The sequence below is a fragment of the Delphinus delphis genome, chromosome 8, assembly GCF_949987515.2.
Source record: "Delphinus delphis chromosome 8, mDelDel1.2, whole genome shotgun sequence".
In the NCBI taxonomy this organism is placed as follows: Eukaryota; Metazoa; Chordata; class Mammalia; order Artiodactyla; family Delphinidae; genus Delphinus; species Delphinus delphis.
In genome coordinates this window covers 37,135,063-37,156,783 of record NC_082690.1, presented here as the reverse complement: position 1 = coordinate 37,156,783, position 21,721 = coordinate 37,135,063, and the positions used below count along the sequence as shown (strand labels likewise).

Below are 21,721 nucleotides of genomic sequence, written 5' to 3'. Positions count from 1 at the left end.
CTGAGTTCAGAAGTAAAAGAATTCTTTCAGTCCAGAAGGATCAGGGAATGTTTCATTGACATTATGGCATTTGAGCTGAGTCTTGATAGACTATGTGGGAGCCACAAATTTTAATATGCGAACACAAGACTGAAGAATAAGTGAATGCAGCTTATATCTCAGAAAACACTGGACTTAAAAGTAGAGTGACTGATAGAATGGAAAAATATTGAGTTTAGGAAGCATGTTTGCATTTAGAGTCCATAAACTGGAGCAAATTACTTAATTTTTGATTGGCAATGTTTCTATGTGATAAACACATTTTTGTTACAAGGATTAAATATGATAATTTGTATAAGTCACATGTTGGATAATAGGCACTTAATAAAAAATAGTTCCTTAAAGAGTGTGTTCATAAAGGCAATAGCATTCTTCTTCCTTAAAAAGAGAGAGCCAGCTATAGAGTGTATTCTGTTCCTCTCTCCTTACATGCTTTCCTCCTTCTTTTGTCTACAACTATGTGGATCCTCATCCTCCTCTTCTCTGTTTTCATCATTTTAGGTTTTTCAAATCAAAGGCTCAAATAGAATCCTTCCTGACTCTCTCAACTGAGTTATTATCTAGAAGTTATTTTTGTCACATCAATAAATAGCAGGAAACGTCGAATCCCTCACCAAAATGTGTTTTTGAGCAGCAATACACATGACGGTATTTGTTGATAGTACATGGCATTGCTCTAAAAGGAAAAGAAACATCACATATTCATCTTTTTTGCGTCTAAATAAGAAGACAGAACAGTATATCACACTTGTTTCTTATCCAAGCATCGAATCAGTGCTTTTCTCTTGTGGATATTTAGTTTTCTTTTCAGGAGATTTTGTTTGAAAACAACCTTCAGTGTCATATGAAGAAAGAAAGATTTCCAAACTGACTTTGCAGCATACTGAGGGATTGAATTAGAAAAGCTGCAGTGAAGCATTTCACATGCATATAAAAATAGGTAGCCTTTTAAATTAAAGAAAAACATTTTTGTCCTTGAATATTCTTGAAGACTTCAAGTGGAACAAAAGTTTACAAGAAAAACAATTTTTGCCTTCCCAAAATAGATTTATGGCACAGGGTCAAAGTTAACATTTTACAGGAGTCCAATTTTAACATTTGCATATTTTGCTTTAAAGAATAGTAATCTCCATGACACTAATTCATGGCATTCTACCTTAGATGTTTATATACAGATGAACTGGAAGTGAGGTCTGAGAAATTTATACCTGATAATCTGAGTATTATTTATTTAATTCAGTAGTCAAATCTTCTCTTGTTCTGTAGTTATTGTGTTGTTTTAACCTACAAAATATGTTAAATAAATATGACTAATATATAATTTTAGAATTTAAATAATACTCATGCAACTGAACATTGCTCAAATTTATTTTAAAAATGTTGGTATATTTTGAAAGCATCACTCTAATTCATGAATAATGGAGTTCTTTGTATTTTTACATAATAAGTGCCATTTAAGGAAAAAGTGGAGCACAGTGATTTTGGTTAAACAGAGATTAGATCAATAATTCATGAGCATCCACATAGAGTGATAGCTAAACTATTTACATGTCATGAAAACATTGAAATGAAACCATAATAAGAAATTATGTTAATTATACCACATTGCAAGGTTTTATCAAGCAAAAAATGCCTTAACCTGACTTTATTTAAAATCTATACTTCATCACTAATCTAAACGTCATTTTCTCCCCAAAAACATCTGACATTTTATTTGAAATAAATATAAGGTATATAGCATAACATTTGTCAAGACAATTGTTGCATCAAATAGAGTAAAAATAAATTGTTACGGAGTAACCTTTTATGTGTAAGGACTTTATACTATGTAGTTTACTACATATACTACTAAACAGAATAATTAAATCATAGTGATTTTAAACAAATCCTTCCAACTTAGATTAATGTAACGCAGCATGATGATTTTGCCCACTATTACCCTTTGAACCTTGGAACATTGCTCTCTGTGTTTCATTTTCTTCAACTGTAACATGAGGGTAATAATATCTACCATGTGAGAGTGTTGTATGGATTTAGTTAGGAAAGGTTTCTAAATTTCATTGCACAGGGTCTGGTAATACAGGACATATATTAGTTTTTGCTTAATAGGAAATGCAAATTAAAAAAAAAAACTTAAATGTTCAAACTTGTATAGAGATAAATGCTTAGGAATTTTTTCTTACATTAGTAAATAATTATGAATGTGAAATATAGCAAATAACATTACTAGTGTTAGGGCCCATTCTTTTTTTAAGTAGTTTTAATAGAGTATACTTTTGAATTATGACATTGACAGTGGTGTGGTATGGTTGCCAAAAATTCTCAAGTTATAGGATTAGTCTTCTAAAAGCCAAAAAATGATTCTCTCTGCAAAGTGCATGGTTGTTTTAATATTTTCTTGTGACATTTCACAATATCAGAACTTGAGAAATTTTGTCTTTCACACTCAATTATATATTTGTAAACATTTTATTTGAAATTAAATCTGCAAATTAAATATTTTATTTGAAATTAAATTAATCATATTTGTAAACATTTTATTTGAAATTAAAGCTGAGAAGAAAGACATATGGAAGAGTATACATAGGAAGGACAATTGTGTGGTAGCCTAGACTAAGCAGAGAGAGTTCTTCTCAAGGCACAGGGGTGTCCCACAGCTATACTTCTGAAGCTACATATACCTGGCCTGCCTTGATCATTGTCTCTTCAAGTCAGACCAACTTTAACCTTGGCATGGCCAGGAAAAACAAACAAACAATCTTGTTAGTTACTTGTTTGATCACTTTCTACATTACTCATGCCAAGGAGAATTTGGAATAGTAGTTATTCCAAATAGTGGTTATTTTCAACAGTTTCAGATATTGTATGAAGTCAGCTCTACATTTTAAGGACAACTGTCTTATTTTTGTTGGATTTCTTTGGAAAGTCTAGGGTCTAATTAGATGTCTAGGGTCTCTCAGGAGAACAGACCTAAGTACTTTACCTTTCTTCTTCACCTATTTCCTAATCATTGGTAAAGCCCAAGTGTACCCAGAGCCAGATGATTTGCAACTTCTTTATCCATCTTCAGCCTTTTCTATAGCAAAAAAGAAAAATATAAAAAGATCTTCTGGATACCCTGAAGAATGACTTACTCAGTATTCAGATATACTGTAATATCTGAATATTATAAATATAATATATATTTTATATAAGTAAATAATATTTATTTATATAAATATTTATTTATATTTATAATATAAAATATAATTTAAAAGTGTAATACTATTTTTAAATGGTTATCTTTAGCTTCCCTGGAGGATCCTCTACTTACCAGTAGAAGTTGACCAATGGGGGAGCATTTCACCATGTTTTCATAAAAGAATTAGTCCTATTTTTGTTTAGTCTGTTATTTTATATTTCTCAGCCACTCTCACAAATTATGTCTGGCCTAATTTTTTTTTTTATTTTAGGAACTAGTAACTCTATGGACAAGTGTTGACCAAATGCACCATCTCAAGTTTATACAGATTTACATGGAGGCAACCGTCTTCCATCCTTACCTACAGTCCCTACAGATTCTCCTATTTTTAGGGACTAGTTAAGTATGCTTTAATTTGGATTGGCTAAGGACAACTTACAACATACAGAATGAATAAATTATAGCTTATTTTTATAAACGGAGTTAAGCTGAATAGCAGTACTAGTGTTTATACATAATTTTAAAATCTAGTAAATTTTCCTAAATGTTTCTTCACAGTCATTGTTTTCTTTCTATGAATAGTTGAGGATTTAAAATTAAAATTGCATAGTGCTGACCTCAGATGAACTCCACAACTCATATGCTAGAAATTTCCTCTAGTCCTAACACAGTTCCCTAGAAAGATGAATGTCGCTTGTTAAAGCCACATATGCTTGTGAAGGTACAGGCTGTCCAGATATTTTTGCAGACCTGTATGCCAATATGACAATGTCAATAAATATTACTAGAAAATGTAATCATTATTCTAGTGAGAAATACATGTGCTAATCTGACTGGGAAATTATAGATAATACTGTTTGGTGCTCAATGATATATTTTATCAACATCATTACAATGAGTCACTATAAAGGACTGCTTTGAGCAGATAATCTAGGCTTTTTGGATTTTCAACAGACCTTTGAATTTAGGCAAGTTACTTAACTCTGCCTATTTTCATCATCTATAAAATAAATGTAATAATTACACATACCTAATAGGGCTATCTTGAAAATTAAAAGTATTAATCACATGTAAAGCACTTAAAACAATGCTTGGCACATAATATTATAGATTTTTTCTAAGGTATTTTTATTACTAGTCTTGAGTCCAGATTTTGTGGTTATACCATAATAAGACCATGCCACTTTACACTCATACTTAGGAATCAATTCCCCTGTATTTAATTTTTGGCATTGTTGTCCTGGGATCTATCATCTTTAATTATTGGACTGATGAAAAATAGAAAACTAAGAGTAATAAGATAGACTCAGAGCTATTAAAGCTCTTCTGTCATTATTATATTGTTACGGTGGAAAAGATTAAGCTTCTTGAATATCAGTTAGATCAGACACACTGAACCTCATTTACCAAATTCAGTCTATAGGCAGCCCATGACAAAATCTGTCCTTATTACTAAATCTCATGAGAAAATATCCAAAGAATAATATACCTACATTTATTTGTTTGCTTGTTTATTATATTGTGATCAGAGTGGCCTGTTCTGATCTTGGTTTGCATTATGCTTCACTGATGTGGACAATTATTTCGGTGAGCTTTGTATTTTTCAGCTTCCAATTACTATGTCTAATTTGTTTCTATCACAGTGAACAGCATATTTCTGAAGTAAGGAAAGTACTCACATTTATGAGGTTATCTTCCTTATTCTCACAAGTTTTTGTGAGGAAGTTGTAAAAAAAAGTAACCCTATTAAACTGGTTATATTGTAAATTAGTTAGACATGCCTTGAAATCATTTTGTCACATCAAGAAGAAAATTATATATTCTTCACTTTTAGTACAGTAATTTTACATCTAGAAATTTATGCTAATAAAACGCTTGGAGAGTTTGACAAGAATCATGTATACAATTTGCATACTAAGATTATTTATTAAATTATAGTAATAGAAAATAAAAATAATGATATAACATTGCCAATGATGTTATTTTAAATTAAAAAATTATTTCACATAAATTTATATCAATTGTATGTTAATATAGTATGTAAATTTTTTAGGTATGGAAAGTGAAGCTTAAATGTAGTTATCTATAAATTTTTGATAAATATATATTACATATATATTTATATTATATATAAAAATGTATATTTGTAGTATATACAATATATTATGTATAATGTTTATATCATATATATTATATATTTAGATTATATATATTTTTATAGGCTCTCCTCTATTTAAATTAATCTTCATCTTGGAAACTCATAAAAAGGAGGCAGAACAGTTGGAATAAATTGTGTTTAATCATGGCTTTTAATCTAAATAATAGATTACAAAAATTGTATGTTAAGGGAAGGCTCGGTATTATTAATTCCTTCTCCTTTCTCTTAGGTAAATAAAAATATCTGGGCTAGGGGAATAAGAAAGAGTAAACTAATTAGAAACCCCAATAGACAATGGAATCTGAAATCAAATAGATTCTGTGATTAGTTTGCAGAATAACAAGTAGGAAATTGGTAAATGGTGCAGGATTTCTACTGATATCCCCATTCCATCTAAGCATGGCATGAAAGCAGTAGACTGTAAGTCCTATATAGACTTTTAGGCATATAGTTTCATATAAGGTAGTATACCACTTTTCTGTGCAGTTAATAGTGCCAGAAATCTGGCATTAGTAGTTTCCATGTTTAGAGAATTCTTGAACTTGTGATTATTAGCAGATATCTTCATGTGCCAAAGACCAGAAAGAAAACAGGAATTGTAATTTCCAATTGACTTAGGAAACTCTAAATTAATAAGACTTTTCTATGAATAATGAGGATTAGTTTTTGACCTTCAGAAGAATGGGTATTCCGAGACTTCAGATGATACTACAAAGCAAAAGTAATCAAAACAGTATGGTAGTGGTACAAAAACAGAAACATAGATCAGTGGAACAGGATAGAAAGTCCAGAAATAAACTCACATGCTTATGTTCAATTAATCTACAACAAAGGAAGCAAGAATATGCAGTCATGAAAAGACAGTCTCTTCAATAACTGGTGCTGGGAAAACTGGACAGCTACTTGTAAAAGAATGAGATTAGTCTAATACCATATACAAAAATAAACTCAAAATGGATTAAAGACCTAAGTGTAAGACCAGATACTATAAAACCCCTAGAGGAAAACACAGGCAAAATACCCTTTGACATAAATTGCAGCAGTGTTTTTTTGGATTCATCTCCTAGAGTAATGGAAATAAAAAACAAAAATATCACTTATATGATGAATCTAAAAAATAAAATGATACAAATGAACTTATTTACAAAACAGAAACAGACTCACAGATTTAGAGAATGAACTTATGGTTACCAGGGGCAAAGGCTGAGGGGAAGGGATAGTTAGGGAGTTTGGGATTGACATGTACACTCCACTAAATTTAAAATGGATAAACAACAAGGACCTACTGCATAGCACAGGGAACTCTGTTCAATATTATGCAACAACATAAATGGGAAAATAATTTGAAAAAAAATAGATACATGTATATGTATAACTGAATCATGTTGCTCTACACATGAAACTAACACAACAATGTTAATCAACTATACTCCAATATAAAGTAAAAACAAACAAAAAAAAATAAAAAACAAATGGGACTAATTAAACTTAAAAGCTTTTGCACAGCAAAGAAACCATAAACAAAACAAAAATGCAAACTATAGATTGGGAGAAAATATTTGCAAACAATGGATTAATTTCTAAAGTATAAAAACAGCTCATACAACTCAATATCAACAAAACAAACAACCCAATCAAAAATTGGACAGATGACCTAAATAGACATTTCTCCAAAGAAGACATACAGATGGCTAACAGGCAAATGAAAATATGCTCAATGTTGCTAATTATTAGAGAAATGCAAATCAAAACTACAGTGAGATATCACCACACAGCAGTCAAGAATGGCCATCATCAAAATCTCTACGAATAATAAATGCTGAAGAGGGTGTGGAGAAAAAGGAACCTTCCTGCACTATTGGTAGAAATGTAAATTGTTGCAGCCACTATGGAGAACAGTATGGAGGTTCCTTAAAAAACTGAAAATAGAGTTACCATATGATTCTTTTTTTTTCTGATCTTGAACTTACCTTTATTTTTAATTTTTCACTTATTTCTTTTTTTGCTGTGCCACATGGCATATAGGATCTTAGTTTCCCAACCAGGGATCGAACCTGTGGCCCCTGCAGTGGAAACAGAATCTTAACCACTAGACAGCCAGGGAAGTCCCGAGTTACCATATGATTCTGCAGTCCCACTCCTGGGCATATATCCAGAGAAAACACTAATTCAAAAAGATACATGCCCTCGCCGTGAGGAGGAGGTGGAGGAGGAGGCGGCTCGGGGAGATCGAGCAGCTAGCTGGAGCGCGGAGCGTGAGTGAGGGAGCAGAGCAGCCTGCCCGCCCGCCGCCGCCTCCCCTCCGTAAGCAGGAGCCCGGGCCGGGGCCCGGCACGCAACCCCAGCCCCTCCCTCGTCGTCAGGCCGCGAGGGCAGCGCGCGCGAGCCAGGGGGAGGGAAAGCGAGCGAGCGCCGGGAGGAGGCGGCCGGACCGAGCGAGCGCCCGCGCGTGTGGCGTGAGGGGAAGCCGCTGCCCGCCCCCTTCGCCTTCCCTTCTCTCCCCCTCCCCGCTCCCCCCCCGACCGCGGAGAGCACCATGTCGGCGCCGGCGGCCAAAGTCAGTAAAAAGGAGCTCAACTCCAACCACGACGGGGCCGACGAGACCTCAGAAAAAGAACAGCAAGAAGCAATTGAACATATTGATGAAGTACAAAATGAAATAGACAGACTTAACGAACAAGCCAGTGAGGAGATTTTGAAAGTAGAACAGAAATATAACAAACTCCGCCAACCGTTTTTTCAGAAGAGGTCGGAATTGATCGCCAAAATCCCAAATTTTTGGGTAACAACATTTGTTAACCATCCACAAGTGTCTGCACTGCTTGGGGAGGAGGATGAAGAGGCGCTGCATTATTTGACAAGAGTTGAAGTGACAGAATTTGAAGATATTAAATCAGGTTACAGAATAGATTTTTATTTTGATGAAAACCCTTACTTTGAAAATAAAGTTCTCTCCAAAGAATTTCATCTGAATGAGAGTGGTGATCCATCTTCAAAGTCCACTGAAATCAAATGGAAATCCGGAAAGGATTTGACAAAACGTTCAAGTCAAACTCAGAATAAAGCCAGCAGGAAGAGACAGCATGAGGAACCAGAAAGCTTCTTCACCTGGTTTACTGATCATTCTGATGCAGGTGCAGATGAGTTAGGAGAGGTCATCAAAGATAATATTTGGCCAAATCCATTACAGTACTACTTGGTTCCAGACATGGATGATGAGGAGGGGGAAGGAGAAGAAGATGATGATGATGATGAAGAGGAAGAAGGATTGGAAGATATTGATGAAGAAGGGGATGAGGATGAAGGTGAAGAAGATGAAGATGATGATGAGGGGGAAGAAGGAGAGGAAGATGAAGGAGAAGATGACTAATGGAACACTGATGGATTCCAACCTTCCTTTTTTAATTTTCTCCAGTCCCTGGGAGCAAGTTGCAGTCTTTTTTTTTTTCTCCTTCTCCTCTTGTGCTCAGTTGCCCTGTTTTTGAGGTCTCTTTTCTCCTTTATACCATGGCTCACAACTTATTTTGGGGGGAAATACCTTGAGCAGAATTCAGTGGGAAAAGAATCTCTACCCTTTTCTGTTCCAAATTCATTTTTATCCCTTCCTGTCTCAACAAAAACTTTATGGAATCAACACCATCATGCTCTGTGGGAAAAAAGAAAAACCTTCTGCTCCCTTAGCTCTGCTGGAAGCTGGAGGGTGCTAGGCCCCTGTGTAGTAGTGCATAGAATTCTAGCTTTTTTCCTCCTTTCTCTGTATATTGGGCTCAGAGATTACACTGTGTCTCTATGTGAATATGGACAGTTAGCATTTACCAACATGTATCTGTCTACTTTCTCTTGTTTAAAAAAAGAAAAAAAAAACTTAAAAAAATGGGGTTATAGAAGGTCAGCAAAGGGTGGGTTTGAGATGTTTGGGTGGGTTAAGTGGGCATTTTGACAACATGGCTTCTCCTTTGGCATGTTTAATTGTGATGTTTAACGGACATCCTTGCAGTTTAAGATGACACTTTTAAAATAAAATTCTCTCCTAATGATGACTTGAGCCCTGCCACTCGATGGGAGAATCAGCAGAACCTGTAGGATCTTATTTGCAATTGACATTCTCTATTGTAATTTTGTTCCTGTTTATTTTTAAATTTTTCTTTTTGTTTCACTGGAAAGGAAAGATGATGCTCAGTTTTAAACGTTAAAAGTGTACAAGTTGCTTTGTTACAATAAAACTAAAGGTGTACACAAAAAAAAAAAAAAAAAAAAAAAAAAAAAAAAAAAAGATACATGCACCTCAATGTTCATAGCAGCACTATTTACAACAGCCAAGGCATGGAAGCAACCTAAATATCCATTGATAGATTAATGGATAAAGAAGTTGTGGTATATTTATACAATGGAATATTACTCAGCCAAAAAAATAATGAAATAATGTGATTTGCAGCAACATGGATGGACCTAGATATTATCATAGTAAATGAAGTTAGTAAGACAGAAAAAGGCAAATATCATATGATATCACTTATTTGTAGAATCTAAAATAATAATACAAATGGATTTTTTAAAAAACAGAAATAGACTCACAGACATAAGAAACAAACTTATGGTTACTAAAGGTGGGAAGGAAATAAATTAAGAGTTTGGGATTAACACATACATACTACATATATAAAATAGGTAAGCAACAAGGACATACTGTATAGCACAAGGAACTATACTCAATATCTTATAAAAGCCTGTAATGGAAAAGAATCTAAAAGAGAATATATATTTATATATATGTACACTTTGCTGTACACTTGAAACTAACAAAACATTGTAAATTAACTATACCTCAATTTAAAAAAAGATCAAAATTAGAAATAAAATTTTATTTTTTGGCCTCTGATTTTATGGTTAATGAAATTTGTTATTAAAAATAGTGTAACAGGGCTTCCCTGGTGGCGCAGTGGTTGAGAGTCTGCCTGCCGATGCAGGGGACACGGGTTCATGCCCTGGTCCTGGAGGATCCCACATGCTGCTGAGCGTCTGGGCCCGTGAGCCATGGCCACTGAGCCTGCACATCCAGAGCCTGTGCTCTGCAGCGGGAGAGGCCACAACAGTGAGAGGCCCATGAACCGCCAAAAAAAAAAATATATAGTGTAACAAATAGTGCATACAGATAGAGCTGGTAGATTAAACACCTGCACCAACTTCTAGTCTCTTTAAAACCCTTCCAGCACAACAGTAAGGCAATTACTTTTTAAAACATAAATCTACAATGAAATGGAGAATTGGAGAGGAGATACCACAAAACAGCGTTGAAGACTGGAAAGAGGATGAACAAAAGGTAAAGAACAAAACAGAACCAAGGAGAATGACTCCAAAGCAGGCAATTATGCTATAGAGCACCAACCAAATATATACCACCTAGTCCTCCTAAACCATAAAATTTGGTGGTATGGGAACCTCTGGGAGTGTGTGTGGCTGCAAGTGAGTTAGATAAACAAAGAGATGGTTAAAAGTCTATTTAAGAAACAGCAGAAACCTTTCCTCTTCTGTGCAGCCAAATGTGCACCATACATAGCACATTGAAGGTAAGCAAGAAATATTGTCAGATATATAACTACAGTGTTAGAGTACCTGCAGAGTGTTTTGATTGTTGTAAATTAAAATTATATAAGAATATTCACAAATTGACTAAATAGAAAGGTATGTTCTAAATAAAAGAATAATTAAAATCAAGAGTGCTCAAAATTAAGAGTGCTTTTGAGACTACTGTATGAAAAGAAGAAGAATTAGAGTTTTAGATTGGTGCTCAAGTTGTGTCAGTGGGTCATGATAGTGATGGTGATGGTGGGAATCATTTTGAAGATTAAATTATATTTTTGATGCCTTCAGTTGGATAGTTAGGCACAAGTACACAACAAGGGTAATTAGGTTTGATCTGATTATCTTGACCCGTGATCATTTTACTGGTTTTAAAATTTAAACAAAGAGAGGTTATAGATACAAATAATGTAAGAATGAACAATAAATTAAAATGTGAGATGTTTTCATATGTATGTATATGGTTTGGTTTGGTTTGTCCTAATTGTTGATGATTTAACATATATATATATATATATATATATATATATATATACATATATATATGATGGGTTATGAATGAATATTATAAAAATAAAAGGGACTTGAATAAAAGTAGGAAAGGTTCATGAATGTCAATGAGAATAGACAAAGGTGAGGTGGCTGAGATTAGTGATGATAACCATGAACAGTGACACCAGTGTCACCAGAGTTGAAGCAAAAGAAATGTCAGAATCTCTAATCTTCATTGTCTAATTCATTATGGAATATAAAGGTGCTTATTTCTTTGTTACATACAAAGGAAGTTAAGCTGGGAGAAGTTATATAGATGGCCCAAGGGTACACAGTAATTTAAAAAGCAAGGTGTTAAACCCAATTCAATCTGGTTACTTATCCAAAGTTCAATATGTTACATTACACTATCCTTTTGTCTACTTATCCAAAGTTCAATATGTTACATTACACTATCCTTTTGTCTTATGAAATTTTGAAGGATTTTTATGATTTTTCTCTCACTGTTGCAAACGAATATCCTCTACTGCCATCATTATCACCACTGTACTGGGATGATATACTGCAGGTATAGGCAATTGACAGACACTTTCCTACACTTGTTTTTGCCAAGGGAGACCTACTATACACCAACTACATTAATTAACTCCGAGTTCTGCACATCCTGGGTGTTAAATGCATGTCTTTGGTAAATAAATTCATGAAGTGACTAATTAGTTTTGGTGGTAAACCTTTGACAATTTAAAGTGATTTTCCCTGGAGGAAAACTGATTACATTTCAGCAAAAAATGTCTTACTGTCCCGGTAAGAAGGAGAATATTCAAGCCACTTAACTATTTTTCTGACTCAGTGCAGTAGTCTTTATTTTCTTTAAAGACTTTATATATCTATATGCATTTAGTGAAAAAGTCACTTAGAGACTTTGGAGCTTAACCATGTGATAACATGCAGAATCCTAAGTTGTAGATCACATAATCCTTTTCAAGCACATATTTTCAGTGAAATGTTTTTTTTTTATTTAATGGTCCTTTGCTTATAGTTTTTTTTTTCTTTCTTGCTATGAATGACAACATAAGGAAAATAAATGAAAATTGAAGCAAGCAGCCTTAGGCTTGATTCACTAAACTTGATCAGAGGAAATATATTTTCATATATAGTAACTTTCCTCTGAAGTAAAATTTCCATATTTTGTGAGAGGTATATAAAAAAATTAGGCTAATAATTCATATACTTTTCTACATTATAGTGTCAAATAAAAATTCCATTGTACTTTCAAAGTCTGTAAGTGCATTGAGATAGTTATTAAAATATGATTTGCTATACTGTTAGTTAAAATCCAGCTAAGAAACAGAACACTGCAACATTCTTTCATTCAATGTTGAAAATATGATCTAACATGGGTGTTCAAAATACATATAAGAATCACTTAGTTGAGACCTCTTACACAGTACCTTGTACATAGTATATGTTTGAGTAATAAGCACTTAAAGAATAAATATGTAAAAAAAACAAAAAGAAAGTAAGCAGGAAGGAAAGAAGACTTCATCTATTTTGGTATCCAACTCTGCCCAATATACTGTAAACACAAATAGCATTATTTATTGTTTTCCATATTATTTAACTTCAAAGCTATGTCTTTAGCCCAACACATGAAACAACAGCAACAATTAGGATAAACCAAACCAAATTAAACCTGTTTGAAAGAAATAGAAAAGGTAAGGATTTAAGCTACCTCTCCAATCACCTTTAATAGTTTATAAAGATAAATTTGTATGTAAGGAAACAGGCAACACAAATATAATTGAAAAGGTTTTCTGGTTAAAATTATAGATGATCTTCCATTCACTTAGGAAAAAGAGGGAAACAGAAAATTAAAGGAAGAAAACAATCAACATAAGGGCTAAGGGTCCCAAATCACGGAGCTAATGCATTATGTGCAAACCAGGGCAGTCCAGTAGATTGTTTGCCATCAGTTAAGCACTATAAATCAATATAAGGATCAAAGCCTCTGCCACCAACAACTAAAAATGAAAAATAACATAATTTCAGTGAAACTTAATTAGCTACAGAAATATCAATGTTCAACCACGCATAGAAAATTATAAGTTACTTAGAGTAAAAAGTGCTGGTGGAGACTGAAGTGGAATAAGCAATAACAATCACATCTCATAGATATTCTAATAGGAGAAGATGCAGTGGAGAGTCAGAGCACAGTGGAAATATGCAAACTCTTCCTTAGGATCACTTCATGATTCAGGTAGCATTTGAGTGTGTGAACAGGTTCATCCTACATCAAGATAAATATCTTCACTTGTCTACTTCCTGGCTTTAGGTTTACCTACTTTGTGAAGTAGCAATTCAGGACACACACAAACACACAAATGTATGCAAGCATTAGATTAGATAAACATAGACTATGGTACATGCATGTAATGACATATTATGAACCTGTTTAAATTAATAGAAAAAAAAATCTCTAAAAGCTGTTATGGAGTTATTCTCAGAATATATTGCTAAGTAAGAAACCAATGTGAAGAAGAATAGGAATGCTCATCCATTGTTGGTAGGAATACAAAATGGTACATCTATATGGACAATGTTTTAACATTTTCTTGCAAAACTAAACATACTCTTACCATAGAATCCAGCAATCACCCTTTTAGGTGTTTACCTAAAGTGTTAGAAAACATATGTCTGTGAAATCTGAACAACAAAAGATATGAAGAAACATAACAAAACAGAAACATAATTATAGATACAGAGAACAAACATGTGGTTACCAGAGGGTGGGAGAGAGGAAAGAAGTAGTTAGGGAGATTAAGAGGTATAAACTTCCAATTGCAAAATAAATGAGTCACAGGTATAAAATATAGAGTGTGGAAAATATAGTCAAGAACTAAGTAAAATCTTTGTGGTAACATATCATAACTAGACTTATCTTGGTGATCATTTAGAAAATGTATAGAAAAAAATCACTATGTTGTGTAACAGGAAGTAAAATAGTATTGTAGGTCAATTATACTTCAAAACAAATAACAAACAATACAAACTCATAGAAAAAGAGATCTGATTTGTGGTTACCAGAAACAGAAGGTGTGGGGAGGGGGAACTGGATGAAAAATGTCAAAAAGTACTACAAAGTTAGAATTGATTAAGCTTAGTGAGGAAGGCATGCAGAAAGTTGAGATAGGACAAAAGTTAGGCCTCTTGTGCCAGTTAGCCAAGTTGTGAATGCAAAAGAAAAATTCTTGAATAAAATTAAAAGTGCTAATCCAATGTACATACATGCATGATAAGAAAGGGAAACAGCCTTATTACTGATATGGAGAAGTTTTAGTGGTCTGGATGTAAGATCAAACCCATCACAACTTTTCTTTAAGCCAAAGGTGAATCCAGAGTAAGGCTCTCTCTTTAATTCTGTGAAGGCTGCGGGAGATGAGGAAGTTGCACAAGAAAAGTTTGAAGCTAGGAGATGTTGGTTCATGAAGTTTAAGGAAAGAAGACATCTTCATAATATAAAGGTGCAATGTGAGCCAGCAAGTGCTGATGTAGAAGCTGCAGCAAGTTGTTCAGAAGATCTAGCTAAAATAATTAATGAAGGTGGCTCCACTAAACAACAGATTTCCAATGCAGACAAAGCAGACTTATATTGGAAGAAGATGCCATCTAAGAATTTCATAGCTAGAGAAGAGAAGTCAATGCCTGTCTTCAAATGTTCACAGAACAAGGTGACTCTCTTTTTAGGGGCTAAAGCAGCTGGTGACTTAAAGTTGAAGTCAATGCTCTTTTACCATCCAGAAAATCCTAGGTCCCTTAAGAATTATGCTAAATTTACTCTGCCTGTGCTCTGTAAATAGAACACCAAAGCCTGGATGACAGCACATCTGTTCACAACATGTTTTACTGAATAGTTTAAGCCCACTGTGGAGACCTACTATTCAGAAAAAAAAAAAAATTCCTTTCAAAATAATACTGCTCATTACCAATGCACCTGGTCATCCAAGAGTTCTGATGGATGTATAAGATTCATGTTGCTTTCATGCCTGCTAACACAAAATCCATTCTGTAGCCCATGATCAAGACTAATGTCAAATTTCAAAGTTTTGTTTTTAAGGATTACATTTTGTAAGGCTATAGCTGCCATAGATTGTGACTTATCTAATAGATCTGGGCAAAGTAAATTGAATGGTAAGGGTTCACCATCCTAGATCCCATTAAGAACATTTGTGATTCATGGGAAGAGGTCAAAATATAAACATTAAAATGAGTTGTGCAGAAGTTGATACCAAACCTCATGAATGACTTGGAGGGATTCAAGACTTAAGTGGAAAAAGTAACTGCCGATGTGGTGGAAATAGCAAGACAACTAAGATAAAAAATAAAGCCTGAAGGTGTGTGAGTGAAGAGCTGCAATCTAATGAAAAAAATTGAAGGAATGAGAAATTGCTTCATATTCATGAGCAAATAAAGTGATTTCTTGAGATGGAAATTACTCCTGGTGAAGATTCCATGAAGATTGTTGAAATGACAACAGGATTGAGAATATTACATACATTTAGTTGATAAAGGAGTGACAGGGTTTGAAGAGATGAGTCCAATTCTGAAAAAAGTTCAACTGTGGGTAAAATGCTATCAAACAGCTTTGCATGCTACAGAAAAGTCCTTCATGAAAGGAAGAATCAATCAATGTGGCAACCTTCAGTCTAATTTTAAGAAATTACCACAACCACCCCAACTTCAGCAACCACCACCCTGATCAGTCAGCAGTCATCAGCATCAAAGCAAGACCCTCCTCCAGCAAAAGTATTACGACTCCCTGAAGACTCAGATGATGGTTAGCACTTTTTAGCAGTAAGATATTTTAATTAAGGTATGTGCATTTTTTTTAGACATAATGTTATTGCACACAATAGACTACAGTATTGTGTAAACATAACTTTTTTATGCACTAGGAAACCAAAAAATTTGGGTGACTTGCTTTATTGAAACTTTCATTTGTTGCAGTAGTCTGGAACTGTATCTGCAATATCTCTGAGGTATGTCTGTCCCAAATTAACAACAAATCCACTGATAGGGGAAAGTAGAGCTAATCCAAATAATTTTCACTAATCCGAGTGAATATATATACTGCCTATAAAAATTTGAAAGAACTACAAAGAAATTATTGAACATTATTTAGTAGTTTTAATAATTTAAAAGTATGTAAACATATATCAATTTTATAACTGTTTTGTATATACTGTGGTATTGAGTAAATACATTGGTATCTTGGCAGCCAGAATTCTCAATGTGGGAAAAAGAGACCCAAAAGTGTAATGGGAGGGGCTTCCCTGGTGGCATGGTGGTTGAGGGTCCGCCTGCCGATGCGGGGGACGCTGGTTCATGACCCGGTCCTGGAGGATCCCATATGCCACAGAGCGGCTGGGCCCGTGGGCCGTGGCCACTGGGCCTGCGCGTCCGGAGCCTGTGCTCCGCGATGGGAGAGGCCACAGCAGTGAGAGGCCCACGTACCACACAAAAAAAAAAAAAAGTGTAATGGGAGAATTACAAGGGAAGAGCCTTTTGGTATTGGGATGGAATTTGAGATTTCAGTATAAATTTATAATTAAATTATGAGTTTGTACTGAAACTTCAAACTCCAAACTATATACATTATATAAAATATCAAATTTTATCATATACATAATATTTAGTTAATATATATTATATATGTATATCTCTATATAGGTATAAGTCCTAGATTTGTCTGCTGAAAAGACCAAGACATAATGATAACAAATGAGCATGCCTAGTACTGTACACAGTTTGTGTACCCCAAATTTTGTACATTGAAATCTAATCCCAGTACAATGGTTTGTGGAAGTGGGCCCTTTAAGATGTGATTAGGTCATAAGGGTAGAGTCCTCATGAATAGGATTAATGCCCTTTAAATCAGGCTGCTGAGAGCCACTTTGACCCTTCCACCATGTGAGGTTACAGTGAGGATATCGCCGTCTATGAACAATGAAGCAGACCCTTACCAGACACAGATTCTTTTGGCACCTTGAGCTTGTACTTCCCAGGTTTCAGAACTGTGATAAATAAATTTATGTCTTTTTTTAAGCCACCCGGTCTATGATATTTTTGTTATAGCAGCCTTAAAAGACTAAGATACCTAGCATCCTTGCATCTTAATCTTGGTTTCTAAATACTGTTCATTTCAAAATAAGTAGTACTTCTTGAGAAAAAGTATGGATTCCACGACTGCTGCCGGAGAGTTACAAAGGTGAGCTGGGAACCTCTTCTTGTGTCAGAACTTAAAGAAGGGCTCAGAAATGAATACCGACATGTAAAAAGAACATCTAATACTTCAGAGAGCCATGCAAGGGCCTTCTGAATGGCAGTTTTCTCTGACGTGGGTGATCTACTTGACCTCCTCTAACTATTCTCAATACCTTTGCCTAGGGCCACACTCCATAACCTTTGTTGCTGGGGTTTCTGAGCTAAGGCAAAGCTTCTAGCGTTGTTCAAACAAACACTTTCTGAGGTATTCAGTTAACCCACAAGAAACCCATACATCCATGTCAAGCCAACAAACTAGAGAAAAGACTTATTTAAACTGATCTAATGTCCTTATTCGTTCTCCTGTACATCACAGGATGTTCAACCAAAGAAAGTAAAACCAATCATCTGTCACTGCTGTCATCACCTATGTTTATCATTAATTTTTTTATCATATCTTTTTAGGTTTTCTTTTCCACAAAAAGGGTGAGCTGATATTGTGGCTACTGAATCCAAGTGGCACCCCTTAATAAACTCCAAAGGAGTAAGTATACTATGCTTAATTTTTGACAGCTTTCTCTCTCTCTGTCTCTCATATCACACACAAATGTACATACGTACACGCATGCACACATCTCACTAACACACACACTGTAGTAGAGTAATGTATGCATGTATATGCATTTTTTTCATTATTTTATTTTTAAAATTATATCATAAGCATTTCATATATAAATTATCTTTGAAAACATAAACTTAAAAAATACACAAAATTCTAGTACTTGGTTAGATTTTCTAGATAATAGACTAATCAAGAGTATGTTGACATATAATTGACATATAGAGTATCACTAATATTTACTATAATACATTTCATTGTCATAATTATTACTTAGCATAAATATTTGATCACATCTTTTATTATATCATTAGAATCAGTTCTAAGACATAACTAGAGAGACAGTCATCAGTTGTTTTTAGAGATCTAACTCCATCTATATAATATTTCCAAATGGCTTTCTAAATTATATGAAAGCAATAAAATTATTGTTAATTAAGGATTAATTATTAATTTAACATCATTTTTAGAACTGAAATATTTAATAGTGAGAGATGTTTAACTTTATAATTTTCTAATTTAGAGTACAGTTCTAGAGAAAAGTATGACCCAACTCTATGACCATAAGCTTTACTTGTTAACATTTGGTCAGAATAGTAAATGATGAAAGAAAAAAGCAGATTGAGAAATTACAGGTAATTTATATCACACGAGGGAAACTCCTTATTACATTTTCTGAAATTACTTAATTTCTGTCATTTCAGCAAAAGCCTATTACAGTAGACCTTTGTGTTTTACCTCTCTACTTTCTTCACAGTGCTCCTGGAAGTGTTTTGTTCAGTGTATAATAAATAACTATTCACTTGAAATAATACAGATTTCTTTTATCTAAAGTGTATTAAAATTCTGAGAATTTCATTTTCAAAGGTATGAACCATATTTGCAAAACAACTCAAATACGAATATCTTTCTTGTTAAATAAAAGAAATTTTTTAAAAATCTTGCAAATCATGTTGCATACTATTTAATTTCAGATAACTTTTCTACTTCTATTGCCAATTTTTAAATTTTTTGTACCAAAGAATATATAAAGTATTATGTAACAACACTTCTTAAATGTAAAGTTTTGCAAAGGAAAATTTAATTTTAATGAGAAAATTTCTTTTTCCTTTGGTAAATAATGAAGCTATATCATTGGCTAACTTATTGACTGAAGAGCCAAAATTATTTGTAAGGGACACATATTATTTTTTAGGCCATATGGATGACATACTTAAATACAATATGTATCAGATTTTTGGTTTGAGCAAAAGTTGTATTAATTTAGGGCTTCCCTGGTAGCGCAGTGGTTGAGAGTCCACCTGCCGATGCAGGAGACGCGGGTTCGTGCCCCGGTACAGGAAGAGCTCACATGCCGCAGAGCGGCTAGGCCCTTGAGCCATGGCTGCTGAGCCTGCACATCCGGAGCCTGTGCTCTGCAACGGGAGAGGCCACAACAGTGAGAGGCCCGAGTACCACAAAACAAACAAACAAAAACAAACAAACAAACAAAAGTTGTATTAATTTATAAATAATGACATAGTAGAGACTGAATTATTGGATTTCTATATGGTTAGTAAATCAAACTATGCCTTTGTTAATCAATTAATGCCGGTGATTTAGTCTGGCCATTTCCATGATTTTATCAATACTTAAGACTCAAGAAAGAGTAGCATGACATAAACTAATAGTTGAAAAGATTAATACACAAACTTATTGTGGTTTATTTATTTTTTGGATGATTCAATATTATAAAGATGCAATTCTCTCCAAACTGATTAGAGTTGGATTTAATCTAAAATCTTAGCCCAACAGGAGTATTTTTTTTTAATTTAACATTTTAAAATATTTGCTAAAAATTAGCAAAGCATTTCTGAACTTGGGAATATTTGTTTGTAAAACAAATGTTAGGCAAAGGACTTGAATTAAATTATATTATTTATTATTAAAAATAAGAGACAAACCCCAAAAAGGGTCCAAATGACTTGAATAGACATTTTACAAAAAAAACCTGTTTCCAACTGTCCTATGAAGTTCTCAACTTTAATAATAATTAGAAAAATAAAAATTTAAACCACAATAATATACCACTAAACACTGAGCACAATGGCCAACATTAAAAAATGATATTAATTCCTAGGTGTATTCTTACAAAATGTGTGCACATTTACAACAACAATAATAACAAACAACTTAAAAAGAATGACAACATTACCTATCAATAGTGCAATAAGTGAAAAACTTGTGGGATGTTTATACAAGAAATATTATCTAGCAATAAAAACAAATGAACTACAGCTAGATACAACTACATTGGTCAGTCTTACAACTATTAAGATAATAAAATAATCCAGGAAGTAAAAATTATACTTCCTCTGTCTACATTTATATATGTGTGTGTATGTATCTATATCTATATCTATCTGGATAGTTTTTAGGCAGACTTGCCTTGTTGTTAAAACTATAAAAAATCAAAGGTATATTGCCATAAAAGTAGCAAGGTGGTGAACTATGGGGAATAAGGAGGCTTTGTGATTAGGAGGGAGAATCAGGGGGTCTTCTTGGAGTGTTGGGAATACTCTATTTTGAACAAGGTCACTGACTTTGAATATTTGATAAATCAACTTTGTGCACTTTTCTGTATGTGCACTATTTCAAGATTAAAAACAATTTGCTAAATAAATAAAAAAAAAAAACAGTAGAACCATCTTTCTTCTCTTTAAACATGAAAAATTGGGTAGATGACAGCTTTTTCTCACCAGCATGTGAATATTCAAAGAAAGAACATTTTCTAAGTTTTTCATCTTAGTTATTACATGACATATAAGCCTGAATTATTAGGGATTATATGTTCAGAAATTATAAAGTTTGGACTTTAAAATACTTGGCCAGTATATTCAAGGTTGCAAGGTGTCCATGGAAGGAAGGAGAAGAGATTATGTAAACTCTGAAAATTCGTATCATATTTTACTGAGTTAATGAATAATAAAATACATATGGAATGGTAACCTTTAATCATTTGCAATCTGATACTTAGAGGAACTTTAAAATATCTTATGTGTCTGATGCATATGGGAGAAGACATTTCAGCAGGGCTCACTTTGGCAAATTTATCTTGATTCTCATAACATTCTTTTGACATGCCCCTTCTCCTGGGATCACCTTTTTATCCAAGGCCTCTTTCTCTGCAGTTTTGAAACTTATACAACACTTAACTTCATCTTATCTTATTATAGCCCATTCACACAGATTAAAACTTTTGCTTAACTGGCATTTTACTACCGCATCTGAACTCAATCAAAAGAGCATTGTATTGATATAGAAAAAGGTACATAAATCAGTGGAACATAGTAGAGAGTCTATAAATAAACCCACATATTTGTAATCATTTAATTTATGACAAAAGAGCCAA

The 21,721-nt window shown here is 33.7% G+C and overlaps 1 protein-coding gene across 2 annotated transcripts; it reads left to right on the top strand.

The window, feature by feature from the left end:
• Positions 1–7,576: 7,576 nt before the first annotated feature.
• Positions 7,577–9,576, top strand: LOC132429584 (protein SET-like). 2 transcript variants are annotated; one of them, XM_060018071.1, is made up of 2 exons: positions 7,577–8,683; positions 8,725–9,576. In XM_060018071.1, the coding sequence occupies exons 1-2, from the start codon at positions 7,915–7,917 to the stop codon at positions 8,730–8,732; spliced, it is 777 nt and encodes a 258-aa protein (XP_059874054.1). In that variant the 5' UTR covers positions 7,577–7,914; the 3' UTR covers positions 8,733–9,576. The 2 variants fall into 2 exon arrangements, with proteins under 2 accessions (XP_059874054.1, XP_059874052.1); XM_060018069.1 differs by having other exon boundaries at positions 7,577–9,576.
• Positions 9,577–21,721: the final 12,145 nt, after the last annotated feature.